Genomic DNA, 25,843 nt, shown 5'->3' with positions numbered 1-25,843 from the left:
ATGCTTCTACCAGCATAATAGCACTACTGATGATGCCTTGTACAAAAAACTACCTAGCAATGTTCAATCAGCTGTTTGTACTTTGCAAAAATAGTTTACACCCATAATTACTGAAGACTTAATATCAAAAATAGAACATAAATAGGCTTTTAAAATAATGTTTCTGACACAGTCAATGAATAAAGAGAGATATTAAGGTTGGAAAGAACCTTAGGGATTGCTTTATCATTTTGTTTTTATAAATAAGCAATCTGAAGCCCAAATTAACCTTATCTAAGTTGGACAGCCAGCTAATAACAGTGTCAGAACCTTTAACTTCCAATCCAGTGCTCTATGTTCTAGCAGATTCCAATCAACTGGATAGATTCAGAAATTTTACTAGTGTCTTGTCCTTCAAACAAAAAGATTTAAAAGATATAATAAAAAGCAACTTTAAGTTAATGGGCCTGTTTCTACTATATATCATACTGGCAGTAAAGACAGCTTCATCTGCACTTCAAATTTAGAATAAAAAAGAAATAAAGCAAATACCTTTTTAGTCCATCTTTTTACTCCATTATATCCTTTGGTAACCAGCTGTCTATGAAAAAAGCTGTTGAAGAAGTGAACCTAGAAAGACATCAAATACAAGCACTCAAGATTATATAGGCTGTGTCAGGACTTAAAAGGGAAATTTAAAAATTCCTGAATGTAAGACAGACCGAAAAATGAGGAAAACTTTTTTCTTAAAAATAATGACAAAAACATACATTACAGCAGTTTACAGAAGACTATTTCAAATTTTCATTAGAATGACCTTACAGATGTGGTCTCTTATCAGAACTGGACTGGGGCAATAAACAGATGACCTGAATCCAATCAAGTAAAGAAACAATCTGATAAATCTTGTCAAATCAGGTGATAAAGTTGAAAGAATAAGGTAACAGTTACCTTGAACTCAAGGGATGGGAAGTACAAAACTAATCCCATTTGAGGAATGTGGATTTGGAGACTTCTATAGTCATCTCTTCAAGAAAATCAGAGATACCAAAGGAACATTTCATGCAAAGATGGGCTCGATAAAGGATAGAAATGGTATGGACCTAACAGAAGCAGAAGATATTAAGAAGAGATGGCAAGAATACACAGAAGAACTGTACAAAAAAGATCTTCACGACCCAGATAATCACAATGGTGTGATCACTCACCTAGAGCCAGACATCCTGGAATGTGAAGTCAAGTGGGCCTTAGAAAGCATCACTATGAACAAAGCCAGTGGAGGTGATGGAATTCCAGTTGAGCTATTTCAAATCTTGAAAGATGATGCTGTGAAAGTGCTGCACTCAATATGCCAGCAAATTTGGAAAACTCAGCATTGGTCACAGGACTGGAAAACATCAGTTTTCATTCCAATCCCAAAGAAAGGCAATGCCAAAGAATGCTCAAACTACTGCACAATTGCACTCATCTCACACGCTAGTAAAGTAATGCTCAAAATTCTCCAAGCCAGGCTTCAGCAATACATGAACCGTGACCTTCCAAGTTCAAACCAGTTCAAGCTGGTTTTAGAAAAGGCAGAAGAACCAGAGATCAAATTGCCAACATCTGCTGGATCATAGAAAAAGGAAGAGAGTTCCAGAAAAACATCTATTTCTGCTTTATTGATAATGCCAAAGCCTTTGACTGTATGGATCACAATAAACTGTGGAAAATTCTGAAAGAGATGGGAATACCAGACCACCTGACCGGCCTCTTCAGAAACCTATATGCAGGTCAGGAAGCAACAGTTGGAACTGGACATGGAACAACAGACTGGTTCCAAATAGGAAAAGGAGTACATCAAGGCTGTATATTGTCACCCTGTTTATTTAACTTCTATGCAGAGTACATCATGAGAAAGGCTGGGCTGAAAGAAGCACAAGCTGGAATCAAGATTGCCAGGAGAAATATCAACAACCTCAGATATGCAGATGACACCACCCTTATGGCAGAAAGTGAAGAGGAACTAAAGAGCCTCTTGATGAAGGTGAGAGAGGAGAGTGAAAAAGTTGGCTTAAAACTCAACATTCAGAAAACGAAGATCATGGCATCTGGTCCCATCACTTCATGGGAAATAGATGGGGAAACAGTGGAAACAGTGGCAGACTTTATTTTTTTGGGCTCCAAAATCACTGCAGATGGTGACTGCAGCCATGAAATTAAAAGACGCTTACTCCTTGGAAGGAAAGTTATGAACCTAGATAGCATACTGCAAAGCAGAGACATTACTTTGCCAACAAAGGTCCATCTAGTCAAGGCTATGGTTTTTCCAATGGTCATGTATGGATGTGAGAGTTGGACTGTGAAGAAAGCTGAGTGCTAAAGAATTGATGCTTTGAACTGTGGTGTTGGAGAAGACTCTTGAGAGTCCCTTGGACTGCACAGAGATCCAACCAGTCCATTCTAAAGGAGATCAGTCCTGGGTGTTCTTTGGAAGGACTGATGCTAAAGCTGAAACTCCAATACTTTGGCCACCTCGTGCGAAGAGTTGACTCCTTGGAAAAGACCCTGATGCTGGGAGGGATTGGGGGCAGGAGGAGAAGGGGATGACAGAGGATGAGATGGCTGGATGGCATCACCAACTCGATGGACATGAGTTTGGATGAACTCCGGGAGTTGGTGATGGACAGGGAGGCCTGGCGTGCTGCAATTCATGGGGTCACAAAGAGTCAGACACGACTGAGCGACTGAACTGATAGTCATGAAAGTGTCTTAGTCGTGTCGGACTCTTTGGGACCCCATGGACTTTCCATGGAATTCTCTAGGCCAGAAGTCTGGAGTGGGTAGCCTGCCCTTCTCCAGGGGATCTTCCCGACCCAGGAATTGAAGCAGGGTCTCCTGCATTGCAGGTGGATTCTTTACCAACTGAGCTATCAGGGAAGCCCAGTAGTAACTATAAAAAGGTCACTGCTAACACTGAAAAAACTAGTCATATGGCGCATCATGTTCTGCATCCTTGGCCTTTTCAAAATTCTGGCTTATAAATGACTGTCAGCTCACCAGAGAGAGTAAACATACTATGGTCTTCTAGCGTTTACTCAGTAACTTTGACTCACTTGAGATAAAACTGCTCGTTAGTGCTGAGGTTCTCAGGATGTGGCCATCAGACCAGCAGTGTAAGTATCACCTGGGAACTTGTTAAAATACAAATTCTCAGGCCCCACTCAAGGCTTAATAAAGCAGAAACTATGAGAGTGGGCTCAGCAATCTGGTATCTGAGGATTCTGATGCACATCTGTCTTGAGAACCCTGGAGCCTTCAGTTCAGTTCAGTCGCTCAGTCGTGTCCGACTCTTTGCGACCCCATGAATCACAGCACGCCAGGCCTCCCTGTCCATCACCAACTCGTGGAGTTCACTCAGACTCACGTCCATCAAGTCAGTGATGCCATCCAGCCATCTCATCCTCTGTCGTCCCCTTCTCCTCTTGCCCCCAATCCCTCCCAGCATCAGAATCTTTTCCAATGAGTCAACTCTTCCCATGAGGTGGCCAAAGTACTGGAGGTTCAGCTTTAGTATCATTTCTTCCAAAGAAATCCCAGGGCTGATCTCCTTCAGAATGGACTGGTTGGATCTCTGTGCAGTCCAAGGGACTCTCAAGAGTCTTCTCCAACATCACAGTTCAAAAGCATCAATTCTTCGGCACTCAGCTTTCTTCACAGTCCAACTCTCACATCCATACATGACCATTGGAAAAACCATAGCCTTGACTAGATGGACCTTTGTTGGCAAAGTAATGTCTCTGCTTTGCAGTATGCTATCTAGGTTGGTCATAACTTTTCTTCCAAGGAGTAAGCGTCTTTTAATTTCATGGCTGCAATCACCATCTGCAGTGATTTTGGAGCCCAAAAAAATAAAGTCTGACACTGTTTCCACTGTTTCCCCATCTATTTCCCATGAAGTGATGGGACCAGATGCCATGATCTTCGTTTTCTGAATGTTGAGTTTTAAGCCAACTTTTTCACTCTCCTCTTTCACCTTCATCAAGAGGCTTTTGAGTTCCTCTTCACTTTCTGCCATAAGGGTGGTGTCATCTGCATATCTGTGGTTATTGATATTTCTCCCGGCAATCTTGATTCCAGCTTGTGCTTCTTTCAGCCCAGCGTTTCTCATGATGTACTCTGCATAGAAGTTAAATAAGCAGGGTTACAATATACAGCCTTGATGTACTCCTTTTCCTATTTGGAACCAGTCTGTTGTTCCATGTCCAGTTCCAACTGTTGCTTCCTGACCTGCATATAGGTTTCTGAAGAGGCCGGTCAGGTGGTCTGGTATTCCCATCTCTTTCAGAATTTTCCACAGTTTATTGTGATCCATACAGTCAAAGGCTTTGGCATTATCAATAAAGCAGAAATAGATGTTTTTCTGGAACTCTCTTGCTTTTTCAATGATCCAGCGGATGTTGGCAATTTGATCTCTGGTTCCTCTGCCTTTTCTAAAACCAGCTTGAACATCTGGAAGTTCATGGTTCACGTATTGCCGAAGCCTGGCTTGGAGAATTTTGAGCATTACTTTACTAGCGTGTGAGATGAGTGCAATTGTGCAGTAGTTTGAGCATTCTTTGGCATTGCCTTTCTTTGGGATTGGAATGAAAACTGACCTTTTCCAGTCCTGTGGACACTGCTGAGTTTTCCAAATTTGCTGGCCTATTGAGTGCAGCACTTTCACAGCATCATCTTCCAGGATTTGAAATAGCTCAACTGGAATTCCATCACCTCCACTGGCTTTGTTTGTAGTGGTGCCTTCTAAGGCCCACTTGACTTCACATTCCAGGATGTCTGGCTCTAGGTGAGTGATCACACCATCGTGATTATCTGGATGGTATCCATAAAAATGCTTATAGCCTTAGCCTTAGGTATCCATAAAAATGCTTATAGTAGCCATCTCTAGGCATTGATTCTGAAACTTTTGAGTGCATCAGAATCTGAAGGGCTTATTAAAACAGATTGCTAGGACCTGCTCTCCAGTTTCAGACTTACCAGAAATTTTGGATGGATCCAAAAATTTGTGCTTCTAGTAAATTCTCACATGATGCTGATGCTGCTGGTTTGGGGACCATACTTTGAGAACCACTTTCAATTAGTTCAGTCACTCTGTCATGTCCAACTCTTTGCGACCCCAGGGACTGCAGCATGCCAGGCTTCCCTGTCCATCACCAGCTCCCGGAGCTTGCTCAAACTCATGTCCATCGAGTCAGTGATGCCATCCAACATCTCATCCTCTGTCGTCCCTTTCTCCTCCTGCCTTCAATCTTTCCCAGCATCAGGACCTTTTCCAATGAGTCAGTTCTTCACATCAGGTGGTCAAAGTATTGCAGTTTCAGCTTCAGCATCAGTCCTTCCAATGAGTATTCAGCACTGATTTCCTTTATGATGGACTGGTTTGATCTCCTTGAAATCCAAGGGACTCTCAATAATCTTCTCCAACACCACAGTTCAAAGCATCAATTCTTCAGCACTCAGTTTTCATTATGGTCCGACTCTCACATCCATATATGACTGTGGAAAAACCATTAGCTTTGACTAGATGGACTTTTGTTGGCAAAGTAATGTCTCTGCTTTTTAATATGCTGTATAGGTTAGTCATAGCTTTTCTTCCAAGGAGCAAGTTTCTTTTAATTTTATGGCTGCAGTCACCATCTGCAGTGATTTTGGAGCCCCCACAAAATAAAGTCTGTCGCTGTTTCCATTGTTTCCCCATCTATTTGCCGTGAAGTGATGGGCCTGGATGCCATGATCTTCCTTTTTTGAATGGTGAGTTTTAAGTCAACTTTTTCACTATCCTCTTTCACTTTCATCAAGAGACTCTTTAGTTCTTCTTCACTTTCTGCCGTAAGGGTGGTGTCATCTGCATATCTGAGGTTATTGATGTTCTTCCGGCAATCTTCATTCTAGCTTGTGTTTCATCCAGCCCGGCCTTTTGCATGATGTACTCTGCTCTCTAATGTAAATAAGCAGGGTGACAATATACAGCCTTGAGGTACTCCTTTCCTGATTTGGAACCAGTCTGTTGTTCCATGTCTGGTTCTAACTGATGCTTCTTGACCTGCATACAGATTTCTTAGGAGGCAAGTAAGGTGGTCTGGTATTCCCATCCCTTTAAGAATTTTCCATAGTTTGTTATGATCCACACAGTCAAAGGCTTTGGCATAGTCAATAAAGCAGAGGTAGATGTTTTTCTGGGATTCTCTTGCTTTTTGATCGTCCAGAGGATGTTTGCAATTTGATCTCTGGTTCTTCTGCCTTTTCTAAATCCAGATTGAATATCTGAACTTCACATACTGTTGAAGCCTGGCTTGGAGAATTTGGGGCATTACTTTGCTAGCATGTGAGATGAATGCAATTGTGCAGTAGTTTGAACATTCTTTGGCATTGCCCTTTTGTGGGACTGGAATGAAAACTGACCTTTTCTAGTCCTGTGGCCACTGATGAGTTTTCCAAATTTGCTTCCATATTGAGTGCAGCACTTTCACAGCGTCATCTTTTAGGATTTGAAATTGAAGTTCAGCCGGAATTCCATCACCTCCACTAGCTTTGTTGTAGTGATGCTTCCTAAGACCCACTTGACTTCCCACTTGAAGTGACTTCCCACTTGAAGGCCCACTTGAGCCAGGATGTCTGGCTCTAGGTGAGTGATCACATCATCGTGGTGGTTATCTGGGTCTTGAAGAACTTTTTTGTATCGTTCTGTGTATTCTTGCCACCTCTTCTTAATATCTTCTGCTTCTGTTAGGTCCATACCATTTCTGTCCTTTATTGTGTCCATTTTTGCATGAAATGTTCCCTTGGTATCTCTAATTTTCTTCAAGAGATCTCTAGTTTTTCCCATTCTATTTTTTTCCACTATTTCTTTGCACTGATCTCTGAGGAAGGCTTTCTTATCTCTCCTTGGAAGAGAGATAAGAACTCTCTTTGGAGAGAGAGTTGTAACTCTGCATTCAGGTCTTTGGAACTCTGCATTCAAATGGGTATATCTTTCTTCTTCTCCTTTGCCTTTAGCTTCTCTTCTTTTTGCAGCTATTTGTAAGTCCTCCTCAGACAGCCAATTTGCCTTTTTGCATTTCTTTTTTTTGGGGATGGTCTTGAACACTGCCTCCTGTACAATGTCACAAACCTCTGTCCATAGTTCTTCAGGCACACTATCAGATCTAATCCTTTGAATCTATTTGTTACTTCCACTGTATAATTGTTAAGGGATTTGATTTAGGTCATACCTGAACGGTCTAGTGGTTTTCCCTACTTTTTTCAAAAATCTGCATTTCTAGTAAATTCCCACGTGATGCTGATGCTGCTGGTTTGGCGACCATACTTTGAGAACCACTTTCAGTTGTGTCTTTTTTTATACCGTGAAGGTTTAGAATTAAATGCAGTGGTGATAAAGGGAAATTGTAGTTTTGAAATGAATACTTTTATGTTAAAAATCATCTGTATGTTTAGATTTACACTTTGATTAAGAGAATTTGACAAAATAGAGAATCTGACAGATTAGCTTCATGATTCCAATTTAAAATGTTTAATCAATGTTTTATTTTAAGTGGAAAGTTATGACATTTTGTCTCTATTAATAAAGTGTTGGAATCTGAGATTCCTTATATTTACCTGTTTAAATTATTAGACTTATGAAAGTTCATGAAGTACTTAAAAAGGTTTTGCTTTACTGGAAAGGTTTTGCTTGTTGAAATTAATGGCTACCAATCAGGCAATCAGTATTCAGAAACAAAATATATTAAATAAAAAAAAATAGCTTTTTGATATGTAACTAAGCTCTTGAGGGAATTTTAGAGTTTACTGGGGGTTAGTTTGTATTTAAACTGAGTATCAAAGATTAATCCAAGAAAAAGTGAAGATGAACACACTTTACTACATTTTTTAAGAGAATAAGACATTAAGTTAAAAAAATTCTTTAAGTTAAATTTAAATGCTTAAAGTGAACAGTCCTTTTTGTGCATGTTAAAAAAAAAAAGCCTCCCCAAGATATCAAAAATACACCCACTCTGAAATAAATAAGCAGGAAAACACTGGCATGACTTTATGCTCACATGATTTTATAGAACTTATGCCCAATTCTAGCACATGATCAAGACAAACATCTTTTTAAAAAATCTAAGAAATATCAAATAATTACAATTTTTTAAAAAAGAAAAGCTTCTTTCTTTAAAAGAAAAAGCTTTCTTTCTTCTTTTTACATAGGACCCTCTCTCCTGTAGAAAAAGTTTTCACTTACTTTGTCTGGGACTGCATCCATTATCAGCTCACCATACATATTTATGACCTATAAAAAGTCAATATAAAACCCATTAACCCCACATACAATTCAGAACATCCACTCAGAAGGAATAACATAGCTACTGCTAATAGTAATCAAACCTTTCTAATACTGGGTGAGTGAGCAGTCACTTCAGTAAGGAATGAGGAATACTTGATTCCAAAAGATAATTGTGAGGTCAACCCAGATGTTGCATTTTACACTTCATTGTCCAACATCCTCTGCAGCTTTTCTATGGTGAGAATATACAATACACTCACCTGGTCATTCAGCCAATTCTGACCATCCAGGGTTGCTAGATCATCCATATCCAGCATGTGCTTATTGTAGAAGATGCGGAAGTTGCATTTTTGATGTCTGGCCCGATAGTTTGTTATTTCCCTATTGATAAATGGTTTTCTGAAACAGAAATATTTTGAAAGTAAAACAACAAAAGTTTAACTCAGTTTATTGTTAAGTATCAGGTTTTTTTTTTTTTTAATCAAGAGAAAAGTCCTATAAGCCAATAATTTTCTTTTCAAGGACTTAACTTAAGCATCATCGACAAACCTATTAGAAAAGTCTTCATTAAAGACATCTTTTAATCTTCCAAGGACATCTTTTTCACTGAGTGGGACCAAACTGCCATACTTCTTCATAACCTCATCTAGGAATCCTTAAATAAAGGAAGAAAGAAAAGATAAGATGGAAAGAGCCGTTTTCAGCAAAGTCATTGTCCCAATACTTAACCTATACCCAACATATAACATATGTTTAAATTACATTACTAAATGTATTATGCTAAAAATAAATCTTTTAAAAGATAAGGTATCATTTCACATTGGATTGCTAGAAAGAGAATAGCTAGCTGAAATTACAAAGATTGACATTTTTCAGTACCTTAACCTTGGAGAAGAATCCAATTTCCTAAAGGTAAAATCTAAAAGGTTTAATCACCTGGTTAAATGTGTCTATCACGTTTGGTAACTGAAGAAATTATCTTCTTAAAATTCACAATTAGAGGGAATTGTTGAGATCACTGTCAATTGTATTTACTATTTGATAAAGGTATGAAATTTCACATCTCAAAAGAGGACAAATTCTAAGGCATTTTTAATATCATACAATTTGATAGTTATTATACAAGCTGGAATCAAGATTGCCAGGAGAAATATCAATAACCTCAGATATGCAGATGACACCAACCTTATGGCAGAAAGTGAAGAGGAACTAAAGACCCTCTTGATGAAAGTGAAAGAGGAGAGTGAAAAAGTTGGTGTAAAGCTCAACATTCAGAAAACGATCATGGCATCTGGTCCCATCATTTCATGGGAAATAGATGAGGAAACAGTGGAAACAGTGTCAGACTTTATTTTTTTGGGCTCCAAAATCACTGCAGATGGTGACTGCAGCCATGAAATTAAAAGACACTTACTCCTTGGAAGGAAAGTTATGACCAACCTAGATAGCATATTCAAAAGCAGAGACATTACTTTGCCAACAAAGGTCCATCTAGTCAAGGCTATGGTTTTTCCAGTGGTCATGTATGGATGTGAGAGTTGGACTGTGAAGAAAGCTGAGTGCTAAAGAATTGATGCTTTGAACTGTGGTGTTGGAGAAGACTCTTCAGAGTCCCTTGGACTGCAAGGAGATCCAACCAGTCCATTCTAAAGGAGATCAGTCCTGGGTGTTTTTTGGAAGGACTGATGCTAAAGCTGAACCTCCAATACTTTGGCCACCTCATGCGAAGAGTTGACTCCTTGGAAAAGACCCTGATGCTGGGAGGGATTGGGGGCAGGAGGAGAAGGGGATGACAGAGGATGAGATGGCTGGATGGCATCACTGACTCGATGGATATGAGTTTGGATGAACTCCGGGAGTTGGTGGTGGACAGGGAGGCCTGGCATGCTGCGATTCATGGGGTCGCAAAGAGTTGGACACAACTGAGTGAACTGAACTGAACTGAATACTTATGATACTGCATAACTCTATGAGATGAGCTTAACTGGATAATAGCTGGTGAGGAACATTTTAAAAGAGGAAACAGAATTAAAGGATGACTTCTTAGCCAGATATAGGCTAGTCTTTACACCAATTTAAGTAACATGTATATGCATTTTAATGGCTTCCAAGAGGATCCACTGAAGAAATATACCTAAAAATATCCTAGGAAGTAAAACCAGGATATTATTTCTAAGTAACTTCAAAGAAGCTGAGAGAAGGCTTAGAGGCTCACGAAAAGCAGATATGACTTAGGCTGTTCATTGATGCTGTTAGTGGGGAAGAGCAACAGTCTGCTGATCATCAGTCTGACACTTAGGTCCACTGTGTTTAGATAGAAAAAGTGAGGACTGTTAGTCACTTATTTTACCCAGTCCTCTTTCTGACTTTAAGAAGGGCCTCTGTTAAGCATCAATATAAAATGGACAGGAATGATTACCAAAGTCTGTTCTAGGCAGGGAGTGTTTTGTATGGGGCAGGAGCAGACAAAGGTGTGGAAAACTTACTTTCCTCCTTTTACTCTCCCACCAGAGGCTCCCAATTTGAAAGGCTTAAGATAAGACTATAGTAAGAAGAGTTGCTTGCCTATGTCTGGTTCTGGTCTAGGATTCAGCCACACAGAAGAGAAAGGGAGTTCCGTGTTCCAGTTTAGTCAGAGCAGGAAATGAAAATTTGGGGCTTCTAAACTAGGAATTCATTCAGCCTTAAGTTTGCCAATAAGATCTAGTAGGCACCATTCATATAAGCTGTGTGCTGTGCTCAGTCGTGTCCAACTGTCTGCAACTCCATGGACTGCAGCCTGCCCAGCTTCTCTGTCCATGGGGATTCTCTAGGCAAAAATACTGGAATGGGTTGCCATCCCCTCCTCCAGGGGATCTTCCCGACCCAGGGATTAAATGGGATCAAACCCAGGTCTCCCGCTTTACAGGTGGATTCTTTACCAACTGAGCTACCAGAGAAGCCTGGTAAGTTTGCCTATTAGTTCAGTTCAGTTCAGTTCAGTCGCTCAGTTGTGTCCAACTCTTAGAGTGTTTACTATATCTTATAGTTGTCTAAGCACAATCTTGTCTCTACATGGGATAATGGACACAAACAAAAGATAAAAATTCCCAATATTTGAGAAACTGCATTTAAGGAACGAATTTTATACAAAAATATTGCCCCTAGTAACAAAAAATTAAACTTTAGGCCCAACAACCTTAACTGAGACTCTTCAAGTAAGAAAGCAATCTCCTCTACCAAGCAAATATGGACCCAATCCCAAACTTGTAACAAGAGGTGTCCTCATTAACAATGTCATTTCTGGATGACAGTGTTTAGGGGATTTTAAGTTATGTTTTCTTTTATTCATATATTTTTTTTCACTTTCAGATGATAAACATGGATTTGTAATGCCCTAGGAAGACCCTTGGAGAAGACTCTTGAGAGTCCCTTGGACTGCACAGAGATCCAACCAGTCCATTCTAAAGGAGATCAGTCCTGGGTGTTCTTTGGAAGGACTGATGCTAAAGCTGAAACTCCAGTACTTTGGCCACCTCATGCAAAGAGTTGACTCATTGGAAAAGACCCTGATGCTGTGAGGAATGGGGGCAGGAGGAGAAGGGGATGACAGAGGATGAGATGCCTGGATGACATCACCGACTCGATGGATATAAGTTTGAGTAAACTCGGGGAGTTGGTGATGGACAGGGAGGCCTGGCGTGCTGCGATTCATGGGGTCGCAAAGAGTTGGACACGACTGAGCAACTGAACTGAAGATATATATCTTAAAAATATAAGTAGCAAACTATATTCATTCTTCTTGAAGCTGCTTTTTTACATTCAACACATGAATTTTTTTCCTAAGTCAATTCAAAACAATCGAGTAGTCCATTAAATTGATTTGCCATATTTTAACCAATTCTCTACTGACAACCATTTAAGTTCTTACTTTTTAGCTGTCTAAATAATGTTACAATTAAAGCCCTCAATATATCCTCATTCTAGTGTTTTCTTAGAACACAGTTGCTAAAATTAAAATTTCTGGGTCAAAGGACACGTGTACCTAAACTTTTCAAATTTTCACTTACGAATTTTCCTATCTATACTTATGAGATTTTAATGTTTATGGAAAAAAAAACAGTATATATTTTTTAATTGCTTCTGAGTTTTCAATCATGCTTTAAAACGTCTTATTGTTAGATTGGGCTTCCTTGGTGTCTCAGTGGTAAAGAGACACCTGCCAATGCAGGAGATGCAGATTTGATCTGGTTGTGAAGATCCTCTGGAGAAGGAAATGACAACCCACTCCGGTATTCTTGCCTAGGCAATCCCGTGGACAGAGGAGTCTATTGGGCTACAGTCTATGGGGCAAACAGCTGGACACAACGACTAAACAACAGGCTTTCAGTACTTGCTGAGATGCCACGATTTTTCTCTTTTAACTTGTTAAAATAATTATAGGTCACTAAATGTGTAAAAACTATAAAACTGTAAAAACTCCCATATCCTCACGTTATGCTACAGTTTAAGTCTAGGATACATTCAGTTTATCAACTTTTTTTTCGAAGTGCTCCATCTATATTTGTAAGTTAATTGATTGTTGTTCAGTCACTCAGTCACGTCCAATTCTTTGCAACCCCATGGACTGCAGTACGCCAGGCTTCCTTGCCCTTCAACCAACTCCTGGAGCTTGCTCAACCTCATGTCCATCAAGTTGGTAATGCCATCCAACCATCTCCTCCTGCCTTCAATCTTTCCCAGCATCAGGCTCTTTACAAATGAGTCAGTGCTTCGCATCAGGGGGCCAAAGTATTGGAGTTTCAGCTTTGGCATCAGTCCTTCTAATGAATATTCAGGACTGATTTCCTTTAGGATTTGACTAGTTAGATCTTGAAGTCCAATGGAGTCTCAGGAGTCTTCTCCAGCACCACAATTCAAAAGCATCGGTTCTTTGGTGCTCAGCCTTCTTTATGGTCCAACTCTCACATCGATACATGACTACTGGAAAAACCATAGCTTTGACTAGATGGACCATTTTTGGCAAAGTAATGTCTGTTTTTTAATACACGATTTAGGTCTGTCATAGCTTTTCTTCCAAGGATAAGGCTTCTTTTAATTTTATGGCTGCATTCACCATCTGCAGTGATTTTGGAGCCAAAAAAATAAAGTCTGTCACTGTTTCCATTGTTTCCCCATCTATTTGCCATGAAGTGATGGGACCAGATGCCATGATCTTTGTCTTTTGAATACTGAGTTTTAAGTCAACTTTTTCACTCTCCTCTTTCATCTTAATCAAGAGGCTCTTTAGTTCCTCTTAGCTTTCTGCCATAAGGGTGATGTCATCTGCATATCTGAGGTTATTGATATTTCTCCTGGCAATCTTGATTCAGGCTTGTGCTTCATCCAGCCCAGCATTTTGCATGATGTACTCTGCTATCTAATTTAAATAAGCAGGGTGACAGTACAGCCTTGACGCAGTCCTTTCCCAATATGGAACCAGTCCATTGTTCCATGTCCAGTTCTTACTGTTACTTTTTGACCTGCATACAGGTTTCTCAGGAGGCAGGTAGGATGGTCTGGTATTCCTATCTCTTTAAGAATTTTCCGCAGTTTGTTGTGATCCGACATAGTAAAAGTCTTTATCATAGTCAATGAAGCAAAAGTATATGTTTTTCTGGAATTCTCTTGCTTTTTCTATGACCCAACAGATGTTGGCAATTTGATCTCTGGTTCCTCTGCCTTTTCTAAATCCAGCTTGAACATCTGGAAGTTCTTGATACAAGTTAATTAGTATTTGTAGGTAAATGCTAACCTGTTCAGATTTAGAAATCATGGTTCTACTAACCTTACAGCAGGAAAATTAGTCTTCATTCTACTACAGCATAAACAACAGGAAAAAATTTTTAAAATATTTTTCTAGGACTGTCATTTTGTGGGAAAACATTTTTTATACATACTGGACTTCCCAGGTGGCACTAGTGATAAAGAATCTGCCTGGAGTTCAAGAGATGCAAGAGATGCGGGTTCAATCCCTGGGTCAGGAATATCCCTTGGGGGAGGAAATGGCAACCCACTCCATTATTCCTGAGTGAAAAATTCAGTGGATGAAGAGCCTGGCAGGCTACAGTCCATGGAGTTGCAAACAGTCAGACACGAGCGAGCATGCACATATAACTGGTGGAAAAAAAAGTGTTCAGAATCGTTTAAACCACCAAGAAGTAACCCTCCTAATTCCCCAAAAAAGCCACTTATAACAATTAAATATATGTGTCATGTCTTATTGGAGAAGGAAATGGCAACCCACTCCAGTATTCTTGCCTGAAGAATTCCATGACAGAGGAGCCCAGCGGGCTACAGTCCATGGAGGTGTAAGAGTCAGACAAGACTTGGCGACTAAATCAACCAATCAATCACGTCCTATACAAATGCTTATGCGTACATATATACATGCATTCATATGTGCATATGTATCTTTTAACAAAGTGGCCTCCTGTTCTGCTACTTGCTTTTTTCATTTTATATAAACAATGGTCAGTATCAAAATACAGATCGAATTTATTCTTTAACATCTTCACGGTATACTGCCTGGACATGCCGTAAATTATAAGTCCAGAGCAACAATTGTTTTAGTTATCTTCAGTGTTGTACTACTAAGACAATACTATAAGTAATGTCCCTCTACAAATATATTTGTACTCTTCCATATCTTAGCTAAATGGCAAAAAGGGGAATGGGTCGAAGACTGATACTGCCATGCTGTCTGCCAAAAGTGTTTATAGCAAACAACTTCATGGGGTAGATTTTGACAGGAAGACATTAAGGCATGATGTGAAAACTTGAGCCATAAAGGAAAGACAGATACATTTTACCATGTAAGAGTTGAAATTTTCTGTTAGACAAAAATATTATACACAAAGTCAGGGTACTGAGGGCTTTTACAAACATTTAATTTAAAAACTTTAAAATTATAATGATACTAAAGACTATGAGCGTAAGAATCAGCGTATCCAGTTTGTTGCTACATTCTTAGAGCCAGCACTGGTACACAGGAGCTTCTCATACACTAAACAAAATATAAATAATCCAATAGGAAAATAGGCAGAATAAAATTATATACAAACAAAAAATGGCAAGTGACTATAGAAAAATACGTTCAAACTTTAAACTTAAAAAGGCAAATTAAGACAATTCTCATGTGATCTATGAGACTGACAAAACTTCACAAGTGCAAACTGGTTTAACTGTGAATGGATAATTTAACAATTCTCTTAAAGTTTTAAGTGTAAGTATTCTTTCACCATTATTTCTACTACTAGGAATTTAAGTTACAGAAACAATCATGTAAGTATAAAGAAGTAATTTCATTGTACCACTGTTTATAGAAGGGAACAACTAGAAGCAACACGAGTGTCATCGATCAAAAACCAAATCAAAACTATGGAACATCTATGTAATAATATAAAAGGAAAACGTCTAATTGCTTAAAGGGAAACTTGTGGAAGGAAAAAAGAAAGGCCTGTCCTAGAAAGGATAACATACAGCAGGTGTGGGCTGGAGATGGGGGGGAGATAAAGAAGAGTGCATACCAGAAAGGCAGACTGACAGCTGTTCATCATCCACTGGAGAGGTTTTCTGACTGTTCTTCCCACCTCCCACTTGATTTTCTAGTTTGAGTCCACTGCACATCAGAGGAGCCTCCAGTGGACTTTTACAGTAAGGGTGGTCCAGCAACTTGGAACTAAGAATATTCTGCTTGAAAGAGCCATCCTCATCCATCTGGCACGAGCTCTCATTCTGAACAGTCTCTTCGGACACAGGCCCATCTACACTCCTCACAGACTGATCCGCCCCAGACACTGACAGTTTTACTTGGTCATCACTGACAGTACTTGTCCGATTTTCCTGACCCAGAGCCGTAACTTCTCTCTCAGTTTCCAAGATGAACATGTTACTAGAATGATGTTCTGGTAAGGGGATGTCGTGAATCAGCTCTGTATACTCCCATTTAGGAGAGGAACAGGGTGACTGGTCCCAGGTGTACGTGGCACTGCCATTCTGTTGGTCAGGGAATGCTCCATCCAAACTAAGCTCCTTGTCCAAGAGAGGGCTTCCTTTAGTGTGGCCCTCAGGCACATGAGAGTTCTTTCCCTTCACCACAGCATCGCTGTCCATATCTGGAAAGTGTGGTGGATGCTGACAGGAAGGGTCTTTAGGCTCCGGGGAAGGGAATGGGCTGCAACTGCCACCCTCGCCGTTCTCCCCAAGGGTCTCTTGATGGTCCCCGGTGACCTGCACCCAGCTTTGCCGGGCTTTTTTTAGCTTGCAAACTTTGCTTTTTGTTCTGAAGTGCTGGGATCTGAGAATCCTGTACCGAAATCTAATCATGGGTAATTTCTCATACATCATATGAGGAGATACTTTTATTCTTCTGTGTTGGTTAAGTTGAAATTTTTTTGGAATCAAGGGTCCCCCGTTCCTGTGGTGCTCCAGCCCTGGGTAGCAGCCATAACAAAAGCGCTTTCTCTTATGGTTGCTTAAGGTGACCACGATTCTGTCACTCTCACCTGGATTCTGGCTCTCCCCATTGAACTTCATAGGAAAATCAGAAGCTTGTGGCTCCGTCCTAGGTCTGTGACCATTGGCCTGACCTAAAACACTATTCACTGGTAAGTCAGCAGCTGCCTTCAAGAGACTTTTCTCTCCAGAATATTCATGATCAGAGTTCTTTGCTGATGACAGCAACTTCTCTGCCTGGAGTTTCAGGAAGGTCCTTGAGGAGGAAATGAAGTGCTTGGTGTCCTTTCTTTTCACTTTAGAGGCGGAAGTACAAAGATTCTGGATAGCCACATTGCCTTTTGTCTTAGCAAAAAGTGGTTCATCTTGGATCCACGTTTTCTGGATTTGAAGGCCCTTCTTTCTGCACTGGAATTGCCTCAAATGTCTGCTCCAAGTAACTGGCCTTCCCAGCTTGGCTTTCAGAATGCACAAGTGTTGGTGAAAGTAGAACTTCTTAAAGCCGCCAAACCCAGTATTCCATTTCTCAGAAAAGGCTAAGTGGATTCCTTTCCTCCATAGAATTTTCCTCTGTTTTTTCATTTTTCTGATGCATAATGAGATCTGTATGCAGCTGTAAAGAAGAGAAAGAAAATTTATACTTCTACCCTAAAAATAAGGTCATTATGATATATTCACAGCAAACTTTACAAAATTGAAAAAAGCATATGACGCTCATTATAAGATATAATAAAATCCTACCTGATCAAGGCTTTTCCCACAATGAAAATGAGGGATAAGGGAAGACATGACTGACTGCTCCAACATAACCCCATTTAACGTATCTGCCTCTGATAGAAACAAGTTTCAATAATCATTTCCCAACATGCAGCCAGTTTCTGATGAAGCAGAAAGGGCAGGGAGTCAGGAGAGAATTTGTAAGTTTTAGCTTTGTTTCTCATTAGCTTTAAGCAAGTCACCTGAATTCTGTATTCTCATTTGTAAAATGAAGGATGGAGAAGGGAGATGCAACCAGACACCATTTAAAACTAAGTCTACATCAAAACAACTTGCTCCATACAACAAATTTTATATGGAAGGAAATACAAAGGAAAGGCAAGGCAGGGACTTTTACTCTATAAACAGTAATCCACAGGCAGATAGTCAATAAATGCATGCAGTCAATGCTTTGTCAGCCAAAGACCCTCTGAATGCCTATGACAAGACAGGGCCCTGTCATGTGTTCTCCTCCAGTCACGGTTCTCACAGTCAAGTGAACATAAGAAAAAAGAACCAACACAAGTACGTGTATCTGTGTATGAACTTTAGAAACACACTTATAGGAAAAGGTAGATGAAAATGATGGTCAAAATCAAACATAATTTCCCCTCAGATTTAATAAGATCTACCACCACTGAAGGTTCTTTAACCTAGAAAGAAAGGCACCAGCCACTGCAGGTCTAACAGAAGAAGTAAAAAACCAACATCCTAATTTCAGCTACTATTAATAGCAACTTACTAGGAAAAGCTGTATTACCTTTCTGTGCATTAGTTTTCTCTGGAGGAAATGAAAAAAGGAGGACTGAATACATGTTTACCTCAGTTCTCTCTACAAGTCTCATTAAGATGACAGAAATGGAGTTTTAAAAAAGGCCAAAACTCTCAATGACAACAAAAAAGGAGGCAAGAGCAATAAAACTGTTGAAAGAAAAAAGCAGATGAATGACTGATAATAGAGCAGGTCAAAAGAGCTGAAATCTAAGCCAGAAGTACAGGAAGCCAAGTAGCAAGTTACAGTACCTCAGAAAGGCTTAGGAAGCAGAACAACAATACCCATGAACGTCAGGGAATGAGGAGAGCAGAAAAAGGAAGGACTGGCTGAAAGTCTGAATAAGCAGCAATTAGACTCCAAGATCCCTTCCACTACCATGGCAGATGATCAAAGTTTCACTTTCTCAGAGGAATGAACCAGAACATTCAGGCACATCGTATACAACTGAGAGCAAGGGTACAAACAAGAGGATAACTTAGTTGTTTGTTTTGGTTTTTTGCTCATGACTTTTTATTTAACACCAAAACACTTTGTATTGGGGGACACGACTGAGTGACTAATGCCCACACACACAGCCAATTAACAAGCTGTGATAGTTTGAGGTGAACAGCGAGGGGACTCAGCCATACATATACATGTATCCATTCTCTCCCAAAAGTCCCTCCCATCAAGGCTGGCACGTAACATTGAGCAGAGTTCCATGTGCTATACAACAGGTCTTTATTGGTTTTCCATTTTCAATATAGAAGTGTGTACACAACCTTCCCAAAGTTCCCAACTATCCCTCCACCCCCCACCGGGCAACCATAAGTTCCTTTTCTAAGTCTATGAGTAGCTTTCTGTTTTGTGAGTTCATTTGTATCACTTCTTTTTAGATTCCACATATAAGGGATGTCATACGATATTTCCTCTTCTCTGTCTGACTTACTTCACTCAGTATGACACTCTCTAGGTCCATCCATGTTGCTGCACATGGCCTTATTTCATTCTTTTTAATGGCTGTAATATTCCATTTAATATGTACCACATCTTTGTTATCGATGAGGATAGTTTTACATAGTGAATTCCGCTGAATCTCTTTCCCCATTGAGTTCCCAGAAAGGTGTATACCCTCAAAGCGGAGATCAGTTCTGGGAGCAAGCGAGGGGTGAGGCAGCGATAGATCATTCAAAGAGAAAAGACCAAAGGTATACTGGTATTAGGTATGCCACAAGGACACAGGCCCAAATAATAACCCCCAAGTTTAAGAAACAATGAGACCCCAAATCCCTCCCCTACCCAAGACTAGAAGTTTCTCCTTCAGAAAGGAAGTTCTGCAGACAAGGGGATCCCAGGAACAGCAGGAAAATGGAATTACAGGAATTATATATTGATCATAAGCCCCTCAATACTTACCCACTCATCTCCCCAAACCCTGGCATGCTATCTTATCCATCCAAGCAGGAGATTGGAAGATTCTTCTTTGGAGAATTTGATTAATACGCAAGAGAATACATAAATACAAATATCCTCCCACAAAATGGCCCAACATGGCTCACAGTGCACCCTATAGCTGACAAGTCTCACCACAAGCTCAGAATTTCCAGGCAACTTCTTAGTGGTTCAATGACAGCATAACTAAGAATCACCAGACTTCTAGGGATAAAAAGTAGACCAAAACAAACAGATAAAACTGAAAGCATATTTAGAAAAGCTAACTTAAAAAAACCAAGGAGAACTTACTTCCCTGGTGGTACAGCAGATAGGAATCTGCCTGCCAATGCAGCAGATAGGGGTTCAATCCTGGTCCGGAAAGATTCCTTATGCCCTGGAGCAACCAAGCACCTGTGCCACAACACCTGAGCCCGCGCCCTAGAGCCCACGGGCCATAACTACTGAGGCCCAAGGGTCTACCAGCCATGCTCCCCAACAAAAGCAGCCAGCACACCACAACCAAGAGTAGCTCCTGCTTACCGCAACTAGAGAAAGCCCGCGCACAGCAATGAAGAACCAGTGCAACCAAATAAGCAAATGTTATTTTTTTAAAAATGAGGAGGGGAGAGAAGGGAAGTTATTGTTTCATGGAAAGAATTTCAGTTTAGGAAAACAAAGATGGGTCTGAGGACGGATGGTGGTGATGGCTGCACAACAACGTGAACATATTTAATGCCACTGAACTGTATATCTAAAAATGATTAAAATGGTAAATTTTATGCTATGTATACTTTACCACATTATTTTTTTTTTTAAACAAGAGGAAAAAAAAAAAGCCTAGTACTATCCTCAAGGAAGAAAATATCGCAGCCACTGGGGAAAAATGAATATCCTAGATTTTTTAAAGGAATGATGAAAAACAACAGAAGGCTGAGGCTTAGCTTAAAATAGGGCTAATATTACTTATATTTAAAATTGAACAATAAAGGCTGATGGAAAAATGGAAAAAAGACATAAGGAAACAATTCAAAAATAAGGATTTTTAAATGTCCTTTGAACATAACACGTTCAACTTCACGCATTAAAAAACTGTCAAAGGGGGCTTGGGAGACAGGCAAAATGGGTGAAGGGGGTTAAATGTACGAACTTCCTTAAATAAATATATAAACAAGTCATTCATGATGATGTATAGCACGGTGACTGCTGCTGCTGCTGCTGCTGCTAAGTCGCTTCAGTCGTGTCCAACTCTGTGTGACCCCCATAGACAGCAGCCCACCAGGCTCCTCTGTCCCTGGGATTCTCCAGGCAAGAACACTGGAGTGGGTTGCCATTTCCTTCTCCAGTGATGAAAGTGAAAAGTGAAAGTGAAGTCGCTCAGTCGTGTCCGACTCTTAGCGACCTCATGGACTGCAGCCTACCAGGCTCCTCCGTCCATGGGATTTTCCAGGCAAGAGTACTAGAGTGGGGTGCCATTGCCTTCTCTGAGCATGGTGACTATAGTTAGTAATACTGTACTGCGTATTTGAAAGTTGCTAAGAGTAAATTTCCAAAACCTTCATCACAAGGAAAAAATTGGGGAGGTGGGGAGCTATGTATGGTGATGGATTTAGCTAGATTTATTGTATTCATTTTGCAAAGCATACAAATATTAAATCATTATGTTGTACATCTGAAACTAGTATGTCAATCATACTTCAAAAATTTTGGCAAAAGTTACTACAACATATACTGTTGGTGGGAGAAAAAAAAACTTGTATACTTCCCTGTGGGAATACAAATTGATAAAGTCATTTTGGAGAGGAATTTGGTAATATCTAACAAAACCATACAAGTACTTACCTTTTAATCCAACAACTCTGCTTTTAGGAATTCACCTTGAAGATACTAATGAAAACACATAGTACAAGGTCATTCACTGCAATGTTTGTAATCGAAAAATATTGGAAACAACCTAAATGCCCATACATAGGACAGTGGTTGCATAAACTATGCACACAATGAATGAAGCTATAATAGAATAAGGATAAGGTCTATGAACATGGAGTACTCTCCAGGTTAAATGATAAAAGCAAAGTTCAAATGAGTGTCAGTGATATGCCACTGCAATAGTTTAGCCAAGTGTGCAGTTAGAGAAAACAATCCACCCAAGATCACTTCCACTTCTGGCAACAACTCAAAGTTCGGGGACTCACAGAACTCACTGAAAACTGTTAAATTAATAGCTATGGCTTATTACAGTTGAAGAATGTGGATTAAAATCACCCAAGTGAAGAAGTACATACTGAAGAATCCAGGAGAAGTAACAAATGCGTAGCTTCCAGTTGTCCTCTCCCCACAGAGTAGAGACAGCATTACTCTCCCAGCATCAATGTATGACTAAGTGTGACAAGAACTGCAATCCAGTGAGGCTCATCAAAGTCTTGACGTCCAGAATTTTTATTGGGGTTCATAGGCATAACTGATTGCTCACATGACAGAGCTCAATCTTTACCCCCCCTGGAGATCCACTGATGTCAAAGTCATTAGCCTAAATCACACTGCTGGTTTTTTCCCGTGGGGCCAATCCCATTCTAAATCATATTGTTAGTACCAGTGACCCAAGCCCCCAGGCAAATCAGACATTGCATTCTGAGGATTTAGAGATTACCTCTTAAAAGCCAAGGATAAAGGCTTTCATTCTGCACAAGTTTAAATTCTTTACTATACGATATACAGTCACCTTTCATAAAAGAAAAAATAGTATACATGTATCTGCCCTTTTGTGCCCCCCAAATCAATTAACAGGAAGACAAACCAAAAACTAATGAGAATAGTTACCTACAGGGCATGGCAGATGGGAATAGGGTGAAAAGAATGAGGAAGAGGAAAATATAGAAGGGATGAGAGGGGAGTGGTGCTTCTTAAATACACCTTTTTTGTAAAGTTCTGACTTTCAGGACTATGCTAATGTTTCATATAATTTAAAAATATACATATAATTAAAATGGAACACAAATAATAACCAATGAGCCTAACTGTATCACAAATAACCACCCTGAAAGAATGTAGCAGAAAAGAATTACCCAAAGTAACTTAGGAAAACATTCTGACTGTATACATCCAGATAGCTCAATTGGTAAAGAATCTGCCTGCAATGCAGGAGACCCCAGTTCGATTCGTGGGTCAGGAAGATCCGCTGGAGAAGGGATAGGCTACCCATTCCAGTATTCTTGGGCTTCCCTTGCGGCTCAGCTGGTAGAGACTCTCCCTGCAATGCGGGAGACCTGGGTTTGATCCCTAGGTTGGGAAGATACCCTGGAGAAGGGAAAGGCTACCCACTCCAGTATTCTGGCCTGGAGAATTCCATGGATTCTACAGTCCATGGGGTCACAAAGAGTCAGACACGACTGAGTGACTTTCACTTTTTCACTTTCACACCCCAGAATCAAAAGGATTGTATACAAATACTGTTCTTTAATTAACAAATTTGCTTTTCACAGAGGAGTGAGTTAATTCTTAACTTATATTCTCAGTATTCAAAAATTGAGCAAGTAAGTAAGTATGTTGTAGATAATCAGAGCTAGGTTTCAGAATGTTGGTGAAAGAAGCTACATTTTGTGGTATCCACATGAACTCATGGTGTTTTATACACACTTACACACAGGTACAGATCTAGAGATACACATACTCCTATTTATTTCCTAGCTCGATCTGCTTAAAGAGACTAGAAGCAATTACATCCCAGTAACAAAAGAAATGGCTGACTCCAGAGCCGGGGCAGAAGTAGAAGATGAGCCTGGAATATCACTGTAGTGTCAGAAAGTAAACAAGTGCTCAAAAAAATAATGACATGTCAAAAGAACACAGGAGTCAATTTGAAGGGACCCATAAAGGCCAAAATACCTGAGCAACTGTGTATGTAATGATAGAAATGGCTGATAACTCAAGAATGAAACAAATATCCTGAGTCTATAAATAAATGAGGATAAGAGAGAATCCTTACAGAGATTTTTCAAATTAATAAATATAGAAGAAATAACAGAATAGAAAAGTTACAATTTGCACTCCTCTCAGAAATAACTGACTCAGGCAAGAATCTAAAACTAGAGGGTGAAAATACAAAGTACCTTCCACAAGATACTTCAAATTACAAAAGGTAAAATTATGCCTTTCAATAGAAAAATTCAGCAAACATCTCCTTCATCCCCAGTAAAGAGACATATGGACAGCATATGCCTCCTGATGTGGCACAAGATCATATGTGTGGTATTCTTGTCAAAAAAAACACCTGAATTTAATCATAAGGAAATAATAGACAAATATACATTGAGGAACACTCTGTAAGAAAACTGGCCATGGACTTCCTTGGCAGTCTAGCAGGTAAGACTGCTTCCACTGTATGGGGTGTGGGTTCTACCCCTGGTCAGGAAACTAAGATCCCACATGTCCTGTGATGCAGCCAAAAAGTAAAAAACAAACAAAAAACTGGCCAATATTCTTCAAAAGTGTCCATCAAGAAAGAAAAAATGGACTGAGCAACTGTCCCAGATTAAAGAGCTAAGACTAAGAAGACAAAACAACTAATGTAATGTGTAATCCTGGATTGAGTCCTAATCTAGAAAAAGGAAATTGGTGGGAAAACCAAAATAAGATATATAGGTCAGTTAATTCCTGGTTTTGACCAACATAATATAAACTGAGGGAAAGCTGGGTGAAGCGTAAATATTTTTGGAAATCTGAAGTTACTTAAAAGTGTGAAAAGTTTAAATTTTTCTTAAACATTTAAAAATTTGAGGACATTCCTGGGTGGCTCAGTGGTTAAAAAATCCGCTTGCCAATGCAGGAGACACGGGTTCAATCCCTGGGGGGGAAGATCCCCAGGAGGAGGAAATGGCAACCCACTCTAGTTTTCTTGCCTGGGAAATCCCATGGACACAGGAGCCTGGTAGGCAACAGTCTCTTGTTGCAGAGCACTAGCTCATGGGCTTCAGTAGTTGTGGCTCCCCGGCTCTAGGGCACAGGTTCAACAGTTGTGTCCCAAGGGTTTAGCTGCTCCCGGGCACATGGGATCTTCCTGGATCAGGGATCAAACCTGTGTCTCCTGCATTGGCAGGCAAATTCTTTACCACGAGCCACCAGGAAAGCTCAGATATTTATTCTATGAAGAACATCACATAAAAGTACACACAAAGCTCCTTAAGTCCATAAAAAATTTCAATTGAAGTAGGAAAAAGCATATAATTAAGTTCTTAAAAAGTCTTCCCCCAATTAGAGAAAGCTACCTGGACTGTGCCTTTAAATTAGACAATTCCTGGGCGGTCCAGTGGTTAGGACTCCATTCTATCACTGCTGAGCGCCTGGGTTCAAGCCCTGGTTGGGGAACTAAAATCCCACAAGCCACACAGTGTGGCCAAAAAGAAAAGAAAAAAAGGTAAATTAACACTTCTGATGGAGATTTTAACAATCACCATCAGAATGGCTGATTATAATGGCTGAAATTATAAAAATATACAAGTAACTATTAAACTTAAATTCAATAAATATTTGAGCTTCTACAAATAGAACAGCGCTGTGCTTTCAAAAAATATATAGTCTAGTGGGAGAGTCATCTGAACAAGTATAAACAAATGTGATGCATATAAGAAAGGTAAAATTCAGAGCCATGGGAATATCTGGCAAGAGGGTCAAGGAAGACCTCTCTGAAAGAATTGTTTTTAAGCTCAAAGGATGATAAAGAGTTACTAGTTAAAGTGAACAGATAAATAGAAGTCCAGGAGAGGGCATGTAGCACTTAAAAGGGGCTGGAGAGGTAGGCAAGAAATAGAAAAACTAAATTAACGATGCTGCTGTTTAACATAAAGGTAGTGTGAAGCCACTGAAAGACAAAGACAGGTCTAAGACCCAATTTGCATGCTTAAAAAGATCATTCTATCTGCAGTGTGCAGAATGCCTGGGAGAAGACCACAGGAAAGGAAACCTGTTAGGAGCCTGTTATAGGTAAATGTAGGCATGGTGAATGGATGAAAGGAAAACTGGGAGAAGTAGCAAAGTGAATTGATCTTGAGATTTTTCAGGTCAGAAACGTCAAGACTGTGGGAAAGCCAGTATGCAGGGGTAAGAACTTTGGTATGAGTTACTGGGGAGATTGTGGTATAATTTATATG

At 39.9% G+C, this 25,843-nt stretch overlaps 1 protein-coding gene across 2 annotated transcripts in view; it reads right to left on the bottom strand.

Moving 5' to 3' along the window:
- The window catches only part of SENP5 (SUMO specific peptidase 5), a 47,685-nt gene that overhangs the window by 15,196 nt on the left and 6,646 nt on the right, over window positions 1-25,843 (bottom strand). For both annotated transcript variants that reach the window (XM_070789244.1, XM_070789251.1), the window contains exons 2-6: window positions 15,829-17,369; window positions 8,831-8,936; window positions 8,542-8,680; window positions 8,240-8,287; window positions 532-609 (exon numbers count right to left, since the gene is read on the bottom strand). In XM_070789244.1, coding sequence (XP_070645345.1) covers window positions 532-609; window positions 8,240-8,287; window positions 8,542-8,680; window positions 8,831-8,936; window positions 15,829-17,338 — 1,881 coding nt within the window. In that variant the 5' untranslated portion in view covers window positions 17,339-17,369. The remainder of the gene's footprint in view (window positions 1-531; window positions 610-8,239; window positions 8,288-8,541; window positions 8,681-8,830; window positions 8,937-15,828; window positions 17,370-25,843) is intronic.

Source organism: Bos indicus, chromosome 1 (assembly GCF_029378745.1).
Source record: "Bos indicus isolate NIAB-ARS_2022 breed Sahiwal x Tharparkar chromosome 1, NIAB-ARS_B.indTharparkar_mat_pri_1.0, whole genome shotgun sequence".
Taxonomy (NCBI): domain Eukaryota; kingdom Metazoa; phylum Chordata; class Mammalia; order Artiodactyla; family Bovidae; genus Bos; species Bos indicus.
Note: the sequence above shows the minus strand (reverse complement) of the source record. Positions and strands in the feature narration are given on the sequence as shown.